Raw genomic sequence first — 16,158 nt, 5'->3', positions numbered from 1 at the left:
CATTGTTTTGCGGGGGGGCGGAGTAGGGTGAGAAGTTGGCAACCAACAAGCATTCAGTTGATTTGAAACTTTTTAAAAAGCCTCATTGGAATCAGAGAGATTCACCTCCGAGAAGAAACATAAATACAGTGTGTGTGTGTGTGTGTGAGAGAGAGAGAGAGAGAGAGAGAGAGAGACGGAGCAGTTTCGAGCAAAACGGATTTACTATATGCTTTAAAAAAACAAAATCCCAACGAAAAACGGCACCGTCCCTACAGAATTTAACAGACTGAGGAATCTAAACAAATCTCCCTTCTAAATCACGATATACTGTATATATATATATATATATATATATAAACTTTTGCAGTTGCCAATTTCGACCGTGCAAGCAGATTTTAACCACCACCCTCTTCTGCTCAATTTTTCCCACCAACTGACACAAGAGCCGGCTGCCAACTTCTTCAAGAGGGCAGAGACTGGGAGGTAAGTTGGGGGGGGGGGGGAGAAGGAAAAAAAAGCTGGCAAACTCCCTTTTTCTGCCGCCCGCAACCGAATTCCGCCCTCCCCACGGAAAGTCATCAGAGAGCGTGGCGGTAAAGGGGAGGAGGAAAGGGCCGTGTGCTCCAGCCACTCCTGTCAAAAAGGATTCATGACTTGGGAGAGAGTGAGAGAGAGAGAGAGAGAGAAAGAGGGAGAGGGAGATAGAGAGAGAAATTAAAAAAAAAAAAAAGGAGAGGAGAGGAACAGAAAGTAACTTGCAGAGATTTCGCAACTCTGCGGGGAGGGAAGAAATATGTATATGCTTCAGAACTGGGGAGGGTAGCTGTCCCAGTCAAGGCCAGGGTAGGATAAAAGCACCAGCTAGCTCTCTCCAGCTTGCAAGACCTCAGAATATGCCTGAGTCCAGACGCCTGCTTGGCCTCCTCACCAAGGTCAAGGCGTTGGGTTTAAGGTAGCCAGCTGCCCATCCGATCTGGAGAGGAACTTGCTATGATTTCCCCAGTCGCCTTGCTTCTGGTTCCTTGCCTGCTGGGTGGTGTCCTCGTTCAGAATCCTCCAAGAGGTGAGCGGCTGCGAAGGAGACGGGGATGTGTTGGAATTTTTGGGGGATTTGGGGAGACCGGGTTTCGAGATTGGATTTGGGAACTTCCAGCTTTGGTTTGGTTAGGAAAAGCCAGTTGTCCTGGGGGTGGGGTGGGGGTGATGAGGTGGGGATTACAATTCTGGGAAGATCGGGGTTTTGAATTTGGACTTTGAAGAGGAGGTCTCGCGGATGCCAGAGCTGGCAGATCTGGGTGGGATGCGCAGGCCACAGGGTCTTGCTAGGTCGAGGGGTGCCCTGAACGAATCTTCCTGGGTTTTAGGGAAGGAAGGTGGAGATTTTCGCCCTGCTTGGGAAATTGCTTTTCCTGTTTCTTAACAGTTGCTCTGCTTGAGGGACAAAACAAATGCAAATTGCAAAACCAGAGGGTGTTTTTTTTTTTTAAAAAAAAAATCTTTGTAAGGGCAGTTAGGGCAGGGGAGGTCTGTGCCCCGAAGCCCTCGCCAAGCTCCAACGAACTAGACAGCTGGGAAGATGCTGTAGAGCTCTTGATCCTATAGATTTTATTTTGGATTGTCTGAAGGTAGGTGGCGAGAAGTCGAGGGAAGGAAGGAAGGAAGGCAGAACTTGGTTTGGGAAGGCTGGCTTTGGTTTAGCTAGAGAAGCACGGCTCTGTCCAGAATTAGGCAGGCTGCCTTTCTTGGTGGCCTGGGGGGAAAACAGTGGGAGGCTAACATAACCCAAGGCAGCTAAATGGCACTGACAGGGGAAACTGAGGACTACGGAGAATGAGAATGAGGCGGCTGCTACAGTGCAGATGTTGGATCCATTCCTCCATCTGTCCAACCTTGTCTGGGGCTGCTGTTGTTGACGGCGCTTGGAGATTTTGAGCAGAGAGAGAGAGAAGCTTGCCAGAGTGACAGGAGAGCCTATTTATTTGGAAGTGGCTGGGAAGAGCTTCTGTGCAGCTTCTGAGCAGCTGCCCTGACACGGAGCCACATTAGGGCTATGATGAGACGGCGGCATCCCTGTTAGCCGGATTGTCTTCTCTGCCTGAAATCTCCTTCTTAGTTCTTTGATGTGGGGGCTGCTGGTCGTTGAATTTAGAGCTTCCTGCAGGCCAGGCAGAAGCCGGGCTGGAAAATGGGACGATATCCTTCTCGGCTCCCAAAATCAAGGTTGAATAGGTGGCCCCTGTGAAGGTGATGTTTCCTAGAGAGTTCTGTGTCCCAAAGCCAAAAGGTGTGGCTCTGGTGCAGCAGGGATCAACTTTGGCCAAATCTGCCTCTTCCATCTATATGCCAGCGCTTATTCCAATTTTCCAAATAACTTTGGTGCTCAAAATGAACCCTTTCTTTCTTTTCACAAATTTCTTTTCACAAATTCCTTGTGTGTCTAATCACACTTGGCCAATAAAGAATTCTATTCTGTTCTGTTCTATTCTGCTCTGTTCTTCATTTCCTTTCTCCTTTCCTTTCCTTTCCTTTCCTTTCCTTTCTCCTTTTCTTTCTTTTCTCCTTTCTTTCTCCTTTCCTTTCCTTTCCTTTCCTTTCCTTTCCTTTCCTTTCCTTTCCTTTCTTTCCTTTCCTTTCCTTTCCTTTCTTTTCTCCTTTCCTTTCTCCTTTCCTTTCTTTTCTCCTTTTCTTTCTCCTTTCCTTTCTTTTCTCCTTTCTTTTCTCCTTTCCTTTCCTTTCTCCTCTCCTCTCCTCTCTCATCCATCCATCCTTGCTTCAGGTGCTGTTCCTCCTACCCTCATAGCCCATAGCGGGGTCAAAATGCATTTCTCACACCTCATTTCCCATGGGGTTATCATCAGTGTTGGCTGGGGAAGATGGGAGGTGTTATGACAGTCAGAAACTAGGTCTCCTTGCAACGAGCTCCTGAGAGGAATTTTTAAAAAGTTTCCAGTGAAGATAAAGGACCATCCATTCTCCTAGCCTTCATTATTCTTTCAAGCGCCTTCCTGCCTCTTGGGCTTGACAACCCAACAGCCAGCTCTGTGCGAAGAGTTATCCCGGGTTGATTTGGTGGAGGGGTCAAAGTGTTCCTTTTGCTGTTTACCCAGACAGGGAAGATCCTAAACCAACAAGACCGCGGTGGGTGGGGGAATCTTGACTATAGCTGGGGAAGAACTTTGTGAGATAAAGAGCAATGTCACAGTAGGTGTGCCTGTCAGGAATGGGGTGGGTTTTCCTTCACTGTACCAGCAAGAGAACAGATAAATTTTACAGTCTCAACCAACTGTAACATCTGGGCAAAGGGAGGAAAAATGTTGAAATCCTTTCTTCCTTCTTCCACTTTCCTCTATATTACATTTTTCCTTGGGTCTGGAAGGGGGAAAGAAAAAGAGAGAGAAGAAGGTACATCCAGAGGACTTCTGCCAGTTTGTCCGGTAGACCTGTGACAAGGATGCTTAAAATTAACCTGGTTATATGCAGGAAAGCGGATTCCCAGTTGAAGCAATGAGATCGTTGAGGTTGTTTTTTTTAATTACCTCTGACTTTTTTTTTTTGTGGGAAGTTCAGCCGCACCTTTTCCCAGGTATGCTTGATTGTGACTCAGCCTTCTTTTTGTAGGCATAGTCACCCTGGACATAACTGGACAATAACTGGGACAGGAATCCATTCTGGATTGGTTGAATCAGAGATTAATTGAACTTGGAAAAGTTCCAGAAATGATTTGTGTAAAATCAAAGGAAAAGATGGATCTCCTTACAGGCTTAAGAGCTCAAAGACGTAAGAGATGGGAATGGGAGATTTTAAAAACAAAAACAAAACGCAAAAACATGGGTCCTAGTTCATCAAATCTGCATGGAACAGATTTCGGATACAATCTAGCACAGATCCATGCGGAAATAACCAGTCCTGCCTGGCTTCAGAACTGCAGCCCTTGTTTTTAAAGCGTATTTGTCGTAGATTAAGATTGTCTACTCAACGTGTGACTGACGAGCGGCATTGGTCCAATTGGTTTCAACATATGGCAGGAAAATCTAACGGCTGCATTTTGCGCCAGGCTTTTCAGGTCGTCCAATTTTGCAACCTTCCTGGCCTGCAGTTGTTGAATTAGTAGGTTGTGAAGTGAATCTGCCTTCACCCATTGACTACGCCTGTAGATTTTACTCGTAGAATGAAAGAGTCGGAAGGGACCTTGGAGGTCATCTAGTCCAGCCCTCTGCTGGCTGGAGAAAAACCTCTCCTACGAACAGCCTTTGGCTGGAGAAAATGAAGTCCAAAACATGAGCAACACAAACTGTAACTTTAAATCCAAACGAGCCAAACTGAAGTAATTAGTTTGGCAGGGCAGGAACAAGAATTTCAGACTTGAAGGCATGGTTCTCACACGGTGAGACTGACATGGTTGGGAAGATGCCAGGAACGCAGATAAGCTACAACAACTCAGGATAAAGTCACGTTTGCTCCCAGCAGCCTGCCGCACTCAGCATGCGTCTCTTTTAAACTCTCTTCCCAAGTGTGGCTAATGAAGGGAATCAGGGCCCTTTCCTCCCCCATAAGCCAGGCAACCCACGTTGCTCCCTTCTCCATTCCTCCCTGCATGCCCTAGGATGAAGAGGGGGTGGGCCTGGGTCTTCCTCTGAACTCCCTCTCCCTTGTTCTACCTCTCCCCTGCTCTGCCCAGCCAGACTTTGCCCTTCCCCGGCCTCCTCCACAGCCAACAGAGCCTGTCAGCTATCCGGCTTCCTCCTCGGATTCAGACTCTGACGGGGGCGTGATACCATCAATACCCCAATCAACAACTAAAAAGCCACACACAACCACATAAATACAACGCACAGAAGAGCCCAAGGCACACATTCTGGTACAGAGAATTTCCCTGAGGATGGGCTCCCCTGCGAATCCGAAATCTTGGAACACTAAACTTCTGATATGGATTGAAAGGCCGTTAGTCTACACTTTGTAATTGTGTGTTACAAGAAGGCACTGTTTTATAAACTGGGAGTCACTCGTCCTCTGAGACACATGACACCAATCCCAAATTTATTTTTGCTTCTTTTTTTCCCCCGCTCCCCTCGAGGAATTGGCACTTTTGAGAAACTGCAGCAAACCGATGTATAAATAAGTTGGGGTGGTTTTTTTTTTCCCTTTTGAATCCCAGCAGGTTAGAGTGACATGGCATCCCAATTCTGGCACTGGGACAGGATTTCTCCCGCTGGGGTCTCTATAGCGCCCACGCGCATTGCATCACCACTTGCCTCTGGCCACCCACTTGTAAGGAAGAAGGCCTGATTCAAATGGAAAAAAAGTTTTGCTGACTTTTCGGTTCTGTTTTGCTGGAAAAAAAGGACAAAAGTTAACAGTCCAAAGTTACGTGGAGGGGGAGGGAAGGAGGAAGAAGTTGTGATGTTTTGCAACTAAAGTCACACTCCACAGGCCACAGTGGCCTGAGGCAGAGGTGGGATTCAGCCGGTTCTGGCCAGTTCTGGAGAACCGGGAGAGGAAATTCTGAGTAGTTCACAGAACCGGCAAATACCCCGTCAACCTCATCTCTTCTCTGCCTCCCGTTGAGTCTCAGCTGATTGGTTGGGTCTTCTTTGGTTGCTCTGCATAGGAGAACGGAGCTGGAAAGCAGGTCAGTGGAGTGGGGAGGATTTTGCAATATCCTTCCCCTGCCACGCCCACCAATGCACCAAGCTACGCCCACAGAACCTACCACTCCCACCAAGCCACACCCACAGCTGATTGGCTGGGTCTTCTTTGGTTGCCCTGCACAGGAGAATGGAGCTGGAAAGCAGGTCAGTGGAGTGGGGAGGATTTTGCAGTATCCGCCCCCTGCCACGCCCACCAAGCCACACCCGCAGAACCGGTACTAACATTTTTTGAATCCCACCACTGACCTGAGGCCCCAAATTATCTTTCTCTTCCACTGTTGAATGATGCGCTATATGCAAATAGAGATAGTCCTCGACTTACAATGGTTCGGTTAGTGACCGTTCCGAACTTAACACTGGCACTGAAAAAAGGGACTTACGACTATTTTTCACACTTAAGAGCACCGTTGCAGTAACCTCCCCGAGTCACGGGATTAAAATTTCAGCCTCTTGGCAACTGACTCGTATTTATGACGGATGTGATGGGATCTCCCTATGACCAGCAAAATCAATTGGGAAGCCAGATTCACTTAACAACCGGGTTCGTATCTTAACAGCCGCAGGGATTCGCTTAGCCACAGTGGCCAGAAAAATCATAAAATGGGGGCGAACCCCACTTAACTAATGTCTCGCTTAGCAACTCCGTTGTGGTCATAAGTCAAGAATTACCTGTATTTCCAACCAATCTCCTACATTCTCCACTGTGGGGAGTCTGTTTACTCCATCTTCGTCGCATCCCACGCAAGCTAGAATCTGCAACACGATCCAGAGCGATCCACATCTGGGGAAAAAATGAAAGAAACGAGAGAATGAGGTTTCGAAGAAACCTGAGCTACACTGCCAGTGAAGCCAAACCAGTGGGTTTTGCGTTGTCGTCTGCGCTCCAAAACTGAAAGCCAACTGGCTTCAGACCCCCTTTTGGGAAAGGAAAACTCGCTTCTTCGCATCCTCTTTTTAAGCTACCAGGAATGTTGACAGTTTAATTGCTGATCCTGCCATGGTATATAACTCAGAGAGGATGGAAAACCATCAACTCCAAAGTTTAACGCATCTGTTTTTCATTCCCACTTTCCCACAAACCTCTCCAGATTTGGCTAATATTTAACAACTTCTGGACAGGCTTCTTCCTATTGGGGCAAGGAACTGGTCCAGGTAAGGACTTGAAGTCCTTGCCTACGCAAGCCACATTTCCATTGTAAATGCTCCTGCTCTGAATGGAAAGCACAATTATACCCCCACTGCGTCATAGCTAATTGAGCCCAACGGGGTTGAAACACCCCTCGTCTCCTGGACTCAACTTTAATCTCCAAACAAAGCTGCCATTTCTTGTTCAGTGATTATAGGCGAATGGGTGCAGACGTGGTGGCTAGAGCAGCCCACCCAATCAACGTTACTAATTCCCACATAACGAAGTGGAATGCAGACCCTGGGATCTTCAGCTACCAAACCAGAAGCCAAAGATAGTAGCAAGGACCTAAGATGTCATCTCTTGCCTCCAGAAGTTGTGAATGCTCCAACATTGGGAGCTTTTAAGAAGAGATTGGACAACCCTTTGTCTGAAATGGGGTAAGGTTTCCTGCCTAGGCAGGGGGTTGGACTAGAAGACCTCCAAGGTCCTTTTCCAACTCTGTTATTCTACATCCTTCTTTAAAGCAGCTTTTCACTTTCACCAACATCCCACTAATGGCTATAAAATCATGGTTGTGCCACAGGTTTCTCCTTCAAGCCCTGTTCTATCCTACACTTTTTTCTTTTTTCTTTTGCAAGAAGGCTTTGCTCAACCCAGCAAAAATAACAATTTTTGCTTGAAGTCTATGCACAGTGGACTTTTTTTTAAATACTAGTAATACCTTGTATAATGGACTAACTCTTAAAGAGGAATATATTTAAAAGTTTAAAAGGGTTCGGACAGCCATTTGTCCAGAATGATATAGGGTCTCCTGCTTGAAGAGGGGGTTGGACTAGAAGACCTCCAAGGTCCCTTCCAATCACACGGTTATTCTGTATTTATGACACCTTAACTATAGTTCTCCAAAGTTAAGATTGCCTACCCTTAATTTGGGCACTGGGTTTTCTTGTACAATTGAAACAGCCATTTGCACTGCAGGAAAAACACGTCCACAAAACCATTCACTAGAGCCCACCCAAATGCCATGCAAATAGGTGCTTTCAGGTTCTCTTCATCTGGCGATACTGGATAAAAACATAGAAGGGAAGGGAGGAAAGGAGGGAGGGAGGGAGGAAGGAAGGAAGGAAGGAAGGAAGGAAGGAAGGAAGGAAGGAAGGAAAGAAAGAAAGAGAGAGAAAGGAAAGAAAGAAAGAAAGAAAGAAAGAAAGAAAGAAAGAAAGAAAGAAAGAAAGAAAGAAAGAAAGAGAAAGGCAATCTGCTTTCCTGGAAATTGTTACAACTTCCTTAACCAGGTGACATCACCCCATCTAGCATCCTGTTGTTGAACAGGCAGTTGCAAGTCCCAGGAAACAGATAAACAGGATGCGAAGCTCTTCCAATTTGCTTTCTGTGCTATACTATTTAGTGGTATAGTTCCGCTGGACACGGAGGTTTCACGTTTCTATCTGAACTTTCAGCCCGAACGTCCTTTTGCTCACGGAGGAATCGAGGCAGGCAGGCGTGATGACAGAATTAGCTGGTCGGTTGCTTCGCTCGCAGGGGAAAAAAAAACCCGAAATGACTTTGTGGGAAAGGCAGACACGGAGGAGGAGAGCTCAGGCTGTTGACAACCCTGGCTTTGGAAGTCGTAACGGCTGGGCTGAAGCCCTCCCGTCTCTCAGCTGAAAGGATTCGGGGATAAGAAAATGCCTCTGCCAAAATAAAAAAAATATAAAATAAAATGGGAGAGCTATTCCTTATTAGGACCTTCCCTTCGCTGAGGAAGCTAGACCAGCAAACTGGCTCCTTTGGGGAAGGAAAATAAAATGGAGCTGAAGAATGGAAACCAACATTGCATGGACTTTAGGCTGAGCCCACAACGGAAACTCAAGTCACAACACTGTTGATATTAGAACCGATGCTGGGAATCATTGACAGACATAATGTAATCAGACTTATTTTTGCACCCGCTCAACCGCTCCCATTGTTGGTGGCATTTCTTCCTCGTCGTCCCTGATTGAGCACATGGCCAGAAGGATGATTAATTATTAAACAATCTATAGTTTAGTGCTTTGGAGTGGGTGGAAGGCTGTGAGTTCGATCCTGGGTAGAGGCAGATGTTTTTCTCTCTCTGGGCACACTGAGAATATATCTGCCAAACAAAACTCCACACTGGCGACAGGGAAGGGCATCCGGCCAGTAAAAAAAACACTCTGCTAGCTCCATTCAGTTGCCCAGACTCCACCCCGCAAGGTATTATAGGGCCGTTAAATGAAGAGGATGATATAGTTCAGTGCTTTCCTTTGACGCAACCCTCCGGAGAAGAAGAAGATTCTGTTTATTTCTGGTGGCAAAAAGTCGCCATCTTCGGTGTAAATTCCAGGGAAAATGCAGGTCGGGATTTTCAGTTGTAGGACCCTTACATACATATATCTGTCTGGGAGGAGAGACCAAGTGCACACCACACAGGATGGTGTATCGATTAGGAGCCTCCGACAACTTTGGCTAGTCTCCATTTCTCTGCCCCCCTTCACAGGGACTGTTGTTGCTACGGAGCTACAAGAGGGAGAGGCAGGGTTACGCATCTCTCCTTGAGTTATTAGCAGGAAAAGCAGGAGCAAACCTTTCCAAACAGCCCACCTGTGGGTTTAGATTTCCTTCCCCTTTCAAATAAAAAAAAAAACCCAATGATGTGATGATAACAAAAAAAAAAACACAAAAAACAGCCATCAGGGTGAATTTCCCCCTCCCTGCCACAATAACAAGTGTAATTCCGTGGCAACAATTGCAGCGGCTTTGAAGTTAACTGGGTGGAAAAAATATATATATATATATATATATATATATATTTATCGCTGGCAGACCAATGAGATGCATCAGCCGAAAAGTAATCAATGTAGCTGGCGTGAAAGGATGGGTAATTCGGCAAAAAACGTGGGATGGAACAGAGCGTCTCTTTTCTTTGTCTGTTTTTCACTTGTAAAAACGTTTCGGTTTCCGCTGTCTCTCCTTTTATTCATTCTTCCTCCTTTGCAGTTGCAAAACAAGACGTAACCTCGGGTCCCGCTGAGGTTTAAAGATTTTCCTTTATGGCTAGCGTTAGGCCAAACTCCTGTTTACACAGCACAAGTCCTCTCCTCCCCATCGGTGCATACTTTTGGTGCGTGTGGGGTGTGTGTGTGTGTGTGTGTGTGTGGAAATTGTTTCATCTGAGTCTGCTGCTATGTAAGTATATCAAAGACAACACTGCTGGCATCTCAACCCGTTTCTTGGGGAATTAGGGACGTTCCCTTCTTCGGCAAACAAGTCCATCTCTGAATTTCCACGGACGCCTCCCCACCCCACTTTGAACTGCGGTGAAAAAATGCGTAGGATGGAAGCTTCCTAAGATATTGGGGCAACTCCTGGAGTTTAAGAAGCAGTCAGATATATTGGGGGGGGCGGGGCGGTGTGAAACAGCTCATTCCAACCGGTGCCCTCCGGAGGTTTGGGAATCATTAATAGCAGAACAGATTCACAGTGTTGGAAGGGGACCTTGGAGGTCTTCTAGTCCAACCTCCTGCCCAAGAAGGAGACTTTATAGCAGGGGTCTCCAACCTTGGCAAGTTTAAGACTTGTGGACTTCCAACTCCCAGAATTCCTCCTCCGGTCATGTTAGCTTCGGGATTCTGGGAGCTGAAGTCCCACAAGTCTTAAACTTGCCAAGGTTGGAGACCCCTGCTTTATAGCATTCTGGAACAAATGGCTTGTCCAACCTCTTCTTTAAAAACCTCCAGGGATGGAGCACCCACGATTTCTGGTGGCAAGTAGTTCCAGTGGTTAATTGTTCTCACGGTCAGGAAATCTCTGCTCGGTTCTAGGGTTGCTTCTCTCCTTGATCAGTTTCCCCTCCGTTGCTTTTCATGCACCCCAGGTATTTGGAGGGCAATGGATGGAGGAGACACTTAGCAAGAGCCCCCCAAAAGGATGGGGTGATCTGGGGGGCGGTTCTCTCTGGAAGCTCCACCCATGACTCCTGCCAGACATCCCACACCATCCTACGCCTTCCTTTTGGGGAGCCCGTCCTGATTCTCTTTCTGCAAAGCATCGGAAGGACTTAATTTCGCTGGCAAGACCTGCTCAGACTCATTCCTGCCGTTGATAAAGGCGACGGTTGCTCAATTCAGCTGGGGAGGCCACGTGCTCCGTTCTCTCTCTCTCTCTCCCCCATTTACCTGCCTTGCCCCCAATTCCAGACAGGATCCAAAAACCACATTCAGGCTGGCATTTCCTGACTGACGATGGGCTGATGATAGGCTGAGCCTTACCCAGCACATTTCTTGCCTCTGGCGGTGTGCAAAAGGAGATCCGGGAAGCGCGTTGCCAAAGATTGAAACTGGTCATTCCCGCGCTTTCCTTCGTGGTGCAAAAAAAGAAAGAAAAAAAGAGGAGACAGATTTCAACCTGTCTCTTCCCTGTGTGGCAGAGTCATGTCTTACCAGACGTCCAAGGGTGTGCCATATGTGGGGGAAAGGTGAATAGAACTGGCAAAACTTGGCATGGGCAGCGTAGCTGAGAGAAGGAGGGTGTTTCCCCAAGCAGGGAACAGACTGAAATAACAGGGGAACATCCGATTTCTATCATGTGCTACTGGGAAGGCTTCCATTCTGCTGGGGGTGGCAATTTGTAAACCCTTGCAAGGATCTGAAGCATCGGTGTTCCTCCCACATTCAGAGTCCAAACCATGGGTGGGTGCGGCTTCTCCAAAGCCCAGACTAGCCTTTGGGGAGGCCAGAGAGCCAATTCTCAGCAGGCCAAACGAGAGATTCCCGTCCCATCTGGGATGCATCTGGCCTCTTTTTTATCCCGCCGCCAGAGATCCGCGTCTGCACTTGCAGAAGGCAAACCGATGAGTTGGCTTGCTTGTTTCTGTATCCGGAACGCTCCCAGAGTAGCTCATGCCATAATCAGAACCAGAAGCCGAGCTTAGAACCGAAAAAAGGCACGGCGGGGAAAGGAAAGGGGGACCGAGGGGAGGAACGGAAGAGCAGAGGGCGCAGTAGGTGGATGGGAAGTTTCCCCAAAGAAACGTCTCAAGGTTGTAGGCTTAGACTGGAAAGTTAAAACAAACCAAGCAATAAAATAAAATAAAATCTGAGAGCATGTCAAAAATAGCCACATAGACAGCAGGAGGAAAGCTCAGCTTTGAACGACCAAGAATGTCCAGTTTGGGCTTATCTTAATGGAGCTTACGCTTTAGAAGTGAGTGGTTTTAGGGTTCCACCTGATTTTTGACGTATGTCTTGAACCTTTTAAGGTCTCCTTCCGCCTGGAGGGAAGGGAAGCTATCCTGATCACGTGACATTCCTGGTTCTTTTCCCCAGGTCTCCAACCCACCCTTCCTGACTTAGAGGGGGATCTCCTCTTCCTACTGGACAGCTCAGGCAGCGTCTCCTACTACGAATTCTCCAGGATCAAAGAGTTCATTGCTGAACTGCTTCTCCCGTTTACCTTTGGACCTCACGATGTCCAGACCGGCATCGTCCACATCAGTACCACACCCATCCTGGAGTTCCCCTTTGACCGGCATTTCTCCACCGGGGCCATCCAGCATGCCGTCCGCAACATCCAACAGGTGATGGGGGACACCAACACGGGCCAAACCATTTCCTTTGCCAAGGAGAAGCTCTTCACGGCGGAAGCGGGGGCCCGTCCCAACGTCCCCAAAGTGCTGGTGTGGGTGACCGATGGCTTCTCCAAGGGCGACGTCACCCAGCCCATGCAGCTTCTGAAAGACATGGGGGTCACCGTCTTCATTGTCAGCACGGGGAGGGGCAACTACCTGGAGCTCTCGGCTGCTGCCAGCCAACCGCCGGAGAAGCACCTCCACTTTGTCGATGTGGATGACCTGGGGCTCATCACCAAGGAGCTGCAGGATTCCATTGCAGGTATTTGGGTGGAATAGCAATAATAGCAATAGCCCTTAGACTTATATTGTCATGCCCTTGTGGACTCTGATTCTGAGGGGGAGATTGAGCAGCTGACAGGGAGTGGGAGGGTGGCTCCAGCTGTGGAAGAAATGGGGGAAGGGCACAGTTCGGCTGGGCATTCAAAGGAAGACCCAGGGCCATCCCCTCTTCATCCTAGGCACGCAGGGAGGAACGGAGAAGGGAGCAACGTGGCTTACGGGGGAGGAAAGGGCCTTGATCCCTTCCATTAGTTGCAGCTGGGAGAACAGGATATAAGTGAGGCGTTTGAACATGGCTCCTTGCTGGAAGCAAAGCGTGCATTATGTTGGTCGAGGTTTATCTGGGTTTTGGCATCCTCCCAACTGTGGGTGCTGCGTTATCCTCTGAAAATCTGCAATTTATCATCCTGGCCTGCCATGTCAATTATTTCAGTGTGGTTTGTGTTGGTTTTTTTAAAAAAATTCTAATTATCTTTACTTTGGGTTCAGACTGCATTTCTGCCCTTCGTAGACTGTTTTTTGAAGAGTTTGTTATCCAACCGAGGATAATTGGACATTGGAGCCAAGTTGGAGGCATTAAAGGGAATTTATTCTACTTTTGTGACTTTGTTATCTTTGTGTCATGCCCCGGGACATTGCAATATTGTCAGGATTCCGGCAGTTACCCCAATTAAACCGGAAGTCATCAATCATGCACTCCAGTTAGAATTTTGTGTGGCAGAAACTTCAGTCACCTAGTTACTAACTTTGAAAACTATTTATGGAATGCACTTTCGGTTTCCAAGCTGCTGCACTGCTCCCTCCTTCCTTTCTGTTGGCAACTCTAAAAAGATCATAGAAATATCAAATATCAAAATCAGCCTTTTGCCTCCCCAACAATCTGGGTCCTCGTTTTACCGACCCCAGAAGGATGGAAGGCTGAGTCGACCTTGAGCCTGGTGAGAATCTAACAGCCAGCAGCGCTGCATTCTCCCCTCCTGACCGAGGGAAGTTTAAGTGGGAGGACAGAATATTACTGCTGGTTTCATCAGCCATCGGTTTTAACGAAGACAGAAGACAGGATGACAGAATTTAAAGGGATCTTGGAGGCGTCTTCTAGTCCATAAGCACTTTATACCATTCTGGACGAAGGGCTGTCCAGTCTATTCCAGTGATGGAGTAACCCACAACTTCTCAAGGCTTAATTGTGCTGTCGGGAAATTCCTTCTTACTTTTAGGTTGCTTCTTTCCTTGATAAGTTTCTTGCCTTCAAGTGCTTTGGAGAATATTTTGACCCACTCTTCTTTGTGGCGGCTCCTCAGATATTGGAACGCTGCTATCGTGTCACCCGCTAGTCCTTCTTTTCATTAAATGACTTCCATTGGGCTGTTCCAGAGCCTCAAAAGCGTGTCTGCCTCGTGGCCGGAGGGAAAATACCGGTGTTGCTTTGGTCAGTGTCTTGTGTCAGTGTCAGTGTCTTGTATTGGTTGGCTGCCCAGTCTAGAGGCAGGGACAGACCTGTTCTCTGCGTAGTTGACACAGCCATCATTTAAAAACAAAACCCACCGTTCTCATTGCACCAGGGAACAGGCCTCGCTCGGGGGAGATTCCTCCCGGATCTTCCTCAAACTTGGATCGGATACAGCTGAGCGCTCTCCTTCTCTGCCCCAAGGCTGTGGTTTTCCCAGCTCCAGCCAGTTCCCATATGTACAAAGCGATCTACGGCTGGAATCCGGGCTCCGGGGCTGGGGGACTGGGTAGCTCGGGAAGAGGCCCAGAATTGGCACTTTAAGATCATCCCATCACATGAGATCTTGTCAAAGGCTCCCTTTGTAGTCGCACAGAAGGGCATTGTTTTGCAAAGGGGGCCTGCCTTTCTCTCGAAGGCCTCCCGTCTGCCAATGGAGTGCTGGCAGCCTTTGGAGGCACCAAAGAGAAAACAACGGCCTGCCCCGTCCCCTCTGGAAGGCAGCATCTCTGTTGGGCGGGCTTGATAACACTAACGCTGAGGGACCACAACCAGCGCTCAGAGGGAGAGGGGAGGTTAAAAAAAGTCAGATGGATGGATGGATGGATGGCAAGGGAGAGAAGAGAGGAGGGAGGGAGAAGAGAAGAGGGGAAAAAGAGAGGGGAGGGGGAGAGAGAGGGAGAGAAGAGAGAGAGAAGAAAGAGGGAGAGAGAAAGAAGAGAGGGGAAGGAGGGAGAGGGAGGGAGAGAGAGGGGGAGAGAGAAAGAAGAGAGGGAGAGAGAGGGAGGGGGAGGGAGGGAGAAAGGGGGAGAGAGTTGGGGAGAAGAGAGAGAGAGAGAGAGAGAGAGAGAGAGAGAGAGAGAGAGAGAGAGAGAGGAGAGGGGGAATGGGGGAAGAGAGGGGAGGGAGGGAGAGAGGGAGAAGAGAAGAGGGGAGAAAGAGAGGGGAGGAGAGGGAGAGAAGAGAGAGAGAAGAAAGAGGGGAGAGAAAGAAGAGAGGGAGAGAGAGGGGAGGGGGAGAAAGGGAGAAAGGGGGAGAAGAGAGAGAGGAGAGGGGAATGGGGAAGAGAGGGGAGGGAGGGAGAGAGAGAGGGAGGGAGGGAGGGGGGAGGGAGAAGAGAAGAGGAGAGAAAGAGAGAAGAAAGAGGGGAGAGAAAGAAGAGAGGGAGAGAGGAGGGGAGAAAGGGAGAAAGGGGGAGAAGAGAGAGAGGAGAGGGGGAATGGGGGAAGAGAGGGGAGGGAGGGAGAGAGAGAGGGAGGGAGGGAGAAGAGAAGAGGGAGAGAAAGAGAGAAGAAAGAGGGGGAGAGAAAGAAGAGAGGGAGAGAGAGGGGAGAGGGGAGAAAGGGAGAAAGGGGAGAGGAGAAGAGAGAGAGGAGAGGGGGAATGGGGAAGAGAGGGGGGAGGGAGAGGAGAGAGAGAGGAGAGAGAAGAGGGGAGGGGTGATGGAGGGAGATACAACAGTACCAGAGGTAGTTTTCACATTCTAAGTCAACAAGCAAGTCATTTTTATTAAATCTGGCTAAGTCTCGCCTAATGAAGAGAAGGTCTAGGCTAGGGGTGGTGACATGAGAGCATCTTCCAACGTTTGAGGTGCTGCCAGAAAGAAGAGGGAGTCAACTCGTTCTCCAAAGCACCTGAGGGCAGGACAAGGAGGAGTAACCGAGTGAAACTGACAAGGAAACATCCAACCTTGAACTAAGGAGACATTTACTCCCAGTGAGAACCATTAACCAGTGGGGAAGTTTGCCTCCGGAAGTTGTGGGAGCTTCATCCCCCGGAGGCGTTTAAGGAGAGGTTGGACAGCCGTTGGTCTGGAATGGTACTGTCGAATTTCTCGCCTGAGCAAGGGGTTGGGCTAGAAGACCTCCGGAGCTCCCTTCCCAGCCCTGTTATTCTGTATGCTGTTTCAAACCTCCCAGTGTAACGGGAGCGTTTTATATTCCTGAGGCCGCACCAGCCTCTCCAACTTCGAATCACGGCTTAGATTTACTGGCACGCCTTCCGGCAGGGAGAAAAGCTACGCAAG

The 16,158-nt window shown here is 48.4% G+C and overlaps 1 protein-coding gene across 1 annotated transcript in view; it reads left to right on the top strand.

Moving 5' to 3' along the window:
- The first annotated feature begins 540 nt into the window (after positions 1 to 540).
- VWA1 (von Willebrand factor A domain containing 1) overlaps positions 541 to 16,158 on the top strand; it is a 25,352-nt gene continuing 9,734 nt past the window's right edge. Inside the window, exons 1-2 of the mRNA XM_026715797.2 lie at positions 541 to 1,045; positions 12,102 to 12,665. Coding sequence (XP_026571582.2) covers positions 973 to 1,045; positions 12,102 to 12,665 — 637 coding nt within the window. The 5' untranslated portion in view covers positions 541 to 972. The remainder of the gene's footprint in view (positions 1,046 to 12,101; positions 12,666 to 16,158) is intronic.

Source organism: Pseudonaja textilis, chromosome 18, assembly GCF_049901715.1.
Source record: "Pseudonaja textilis isolate UNSWEBS1 chromosome 18, rPseTex1.2, whole genome shotgun sequence".
Taxonomy (NCBI): Eukaryota; Metazoa; Chordata; class Lepidosauria; order Squamata; family Elapidae; genus Pseudonaja; species Pseudonaja textilis.
This window is presented reverse-complemented; position numbering and strand designations above follow the sequence as displayed.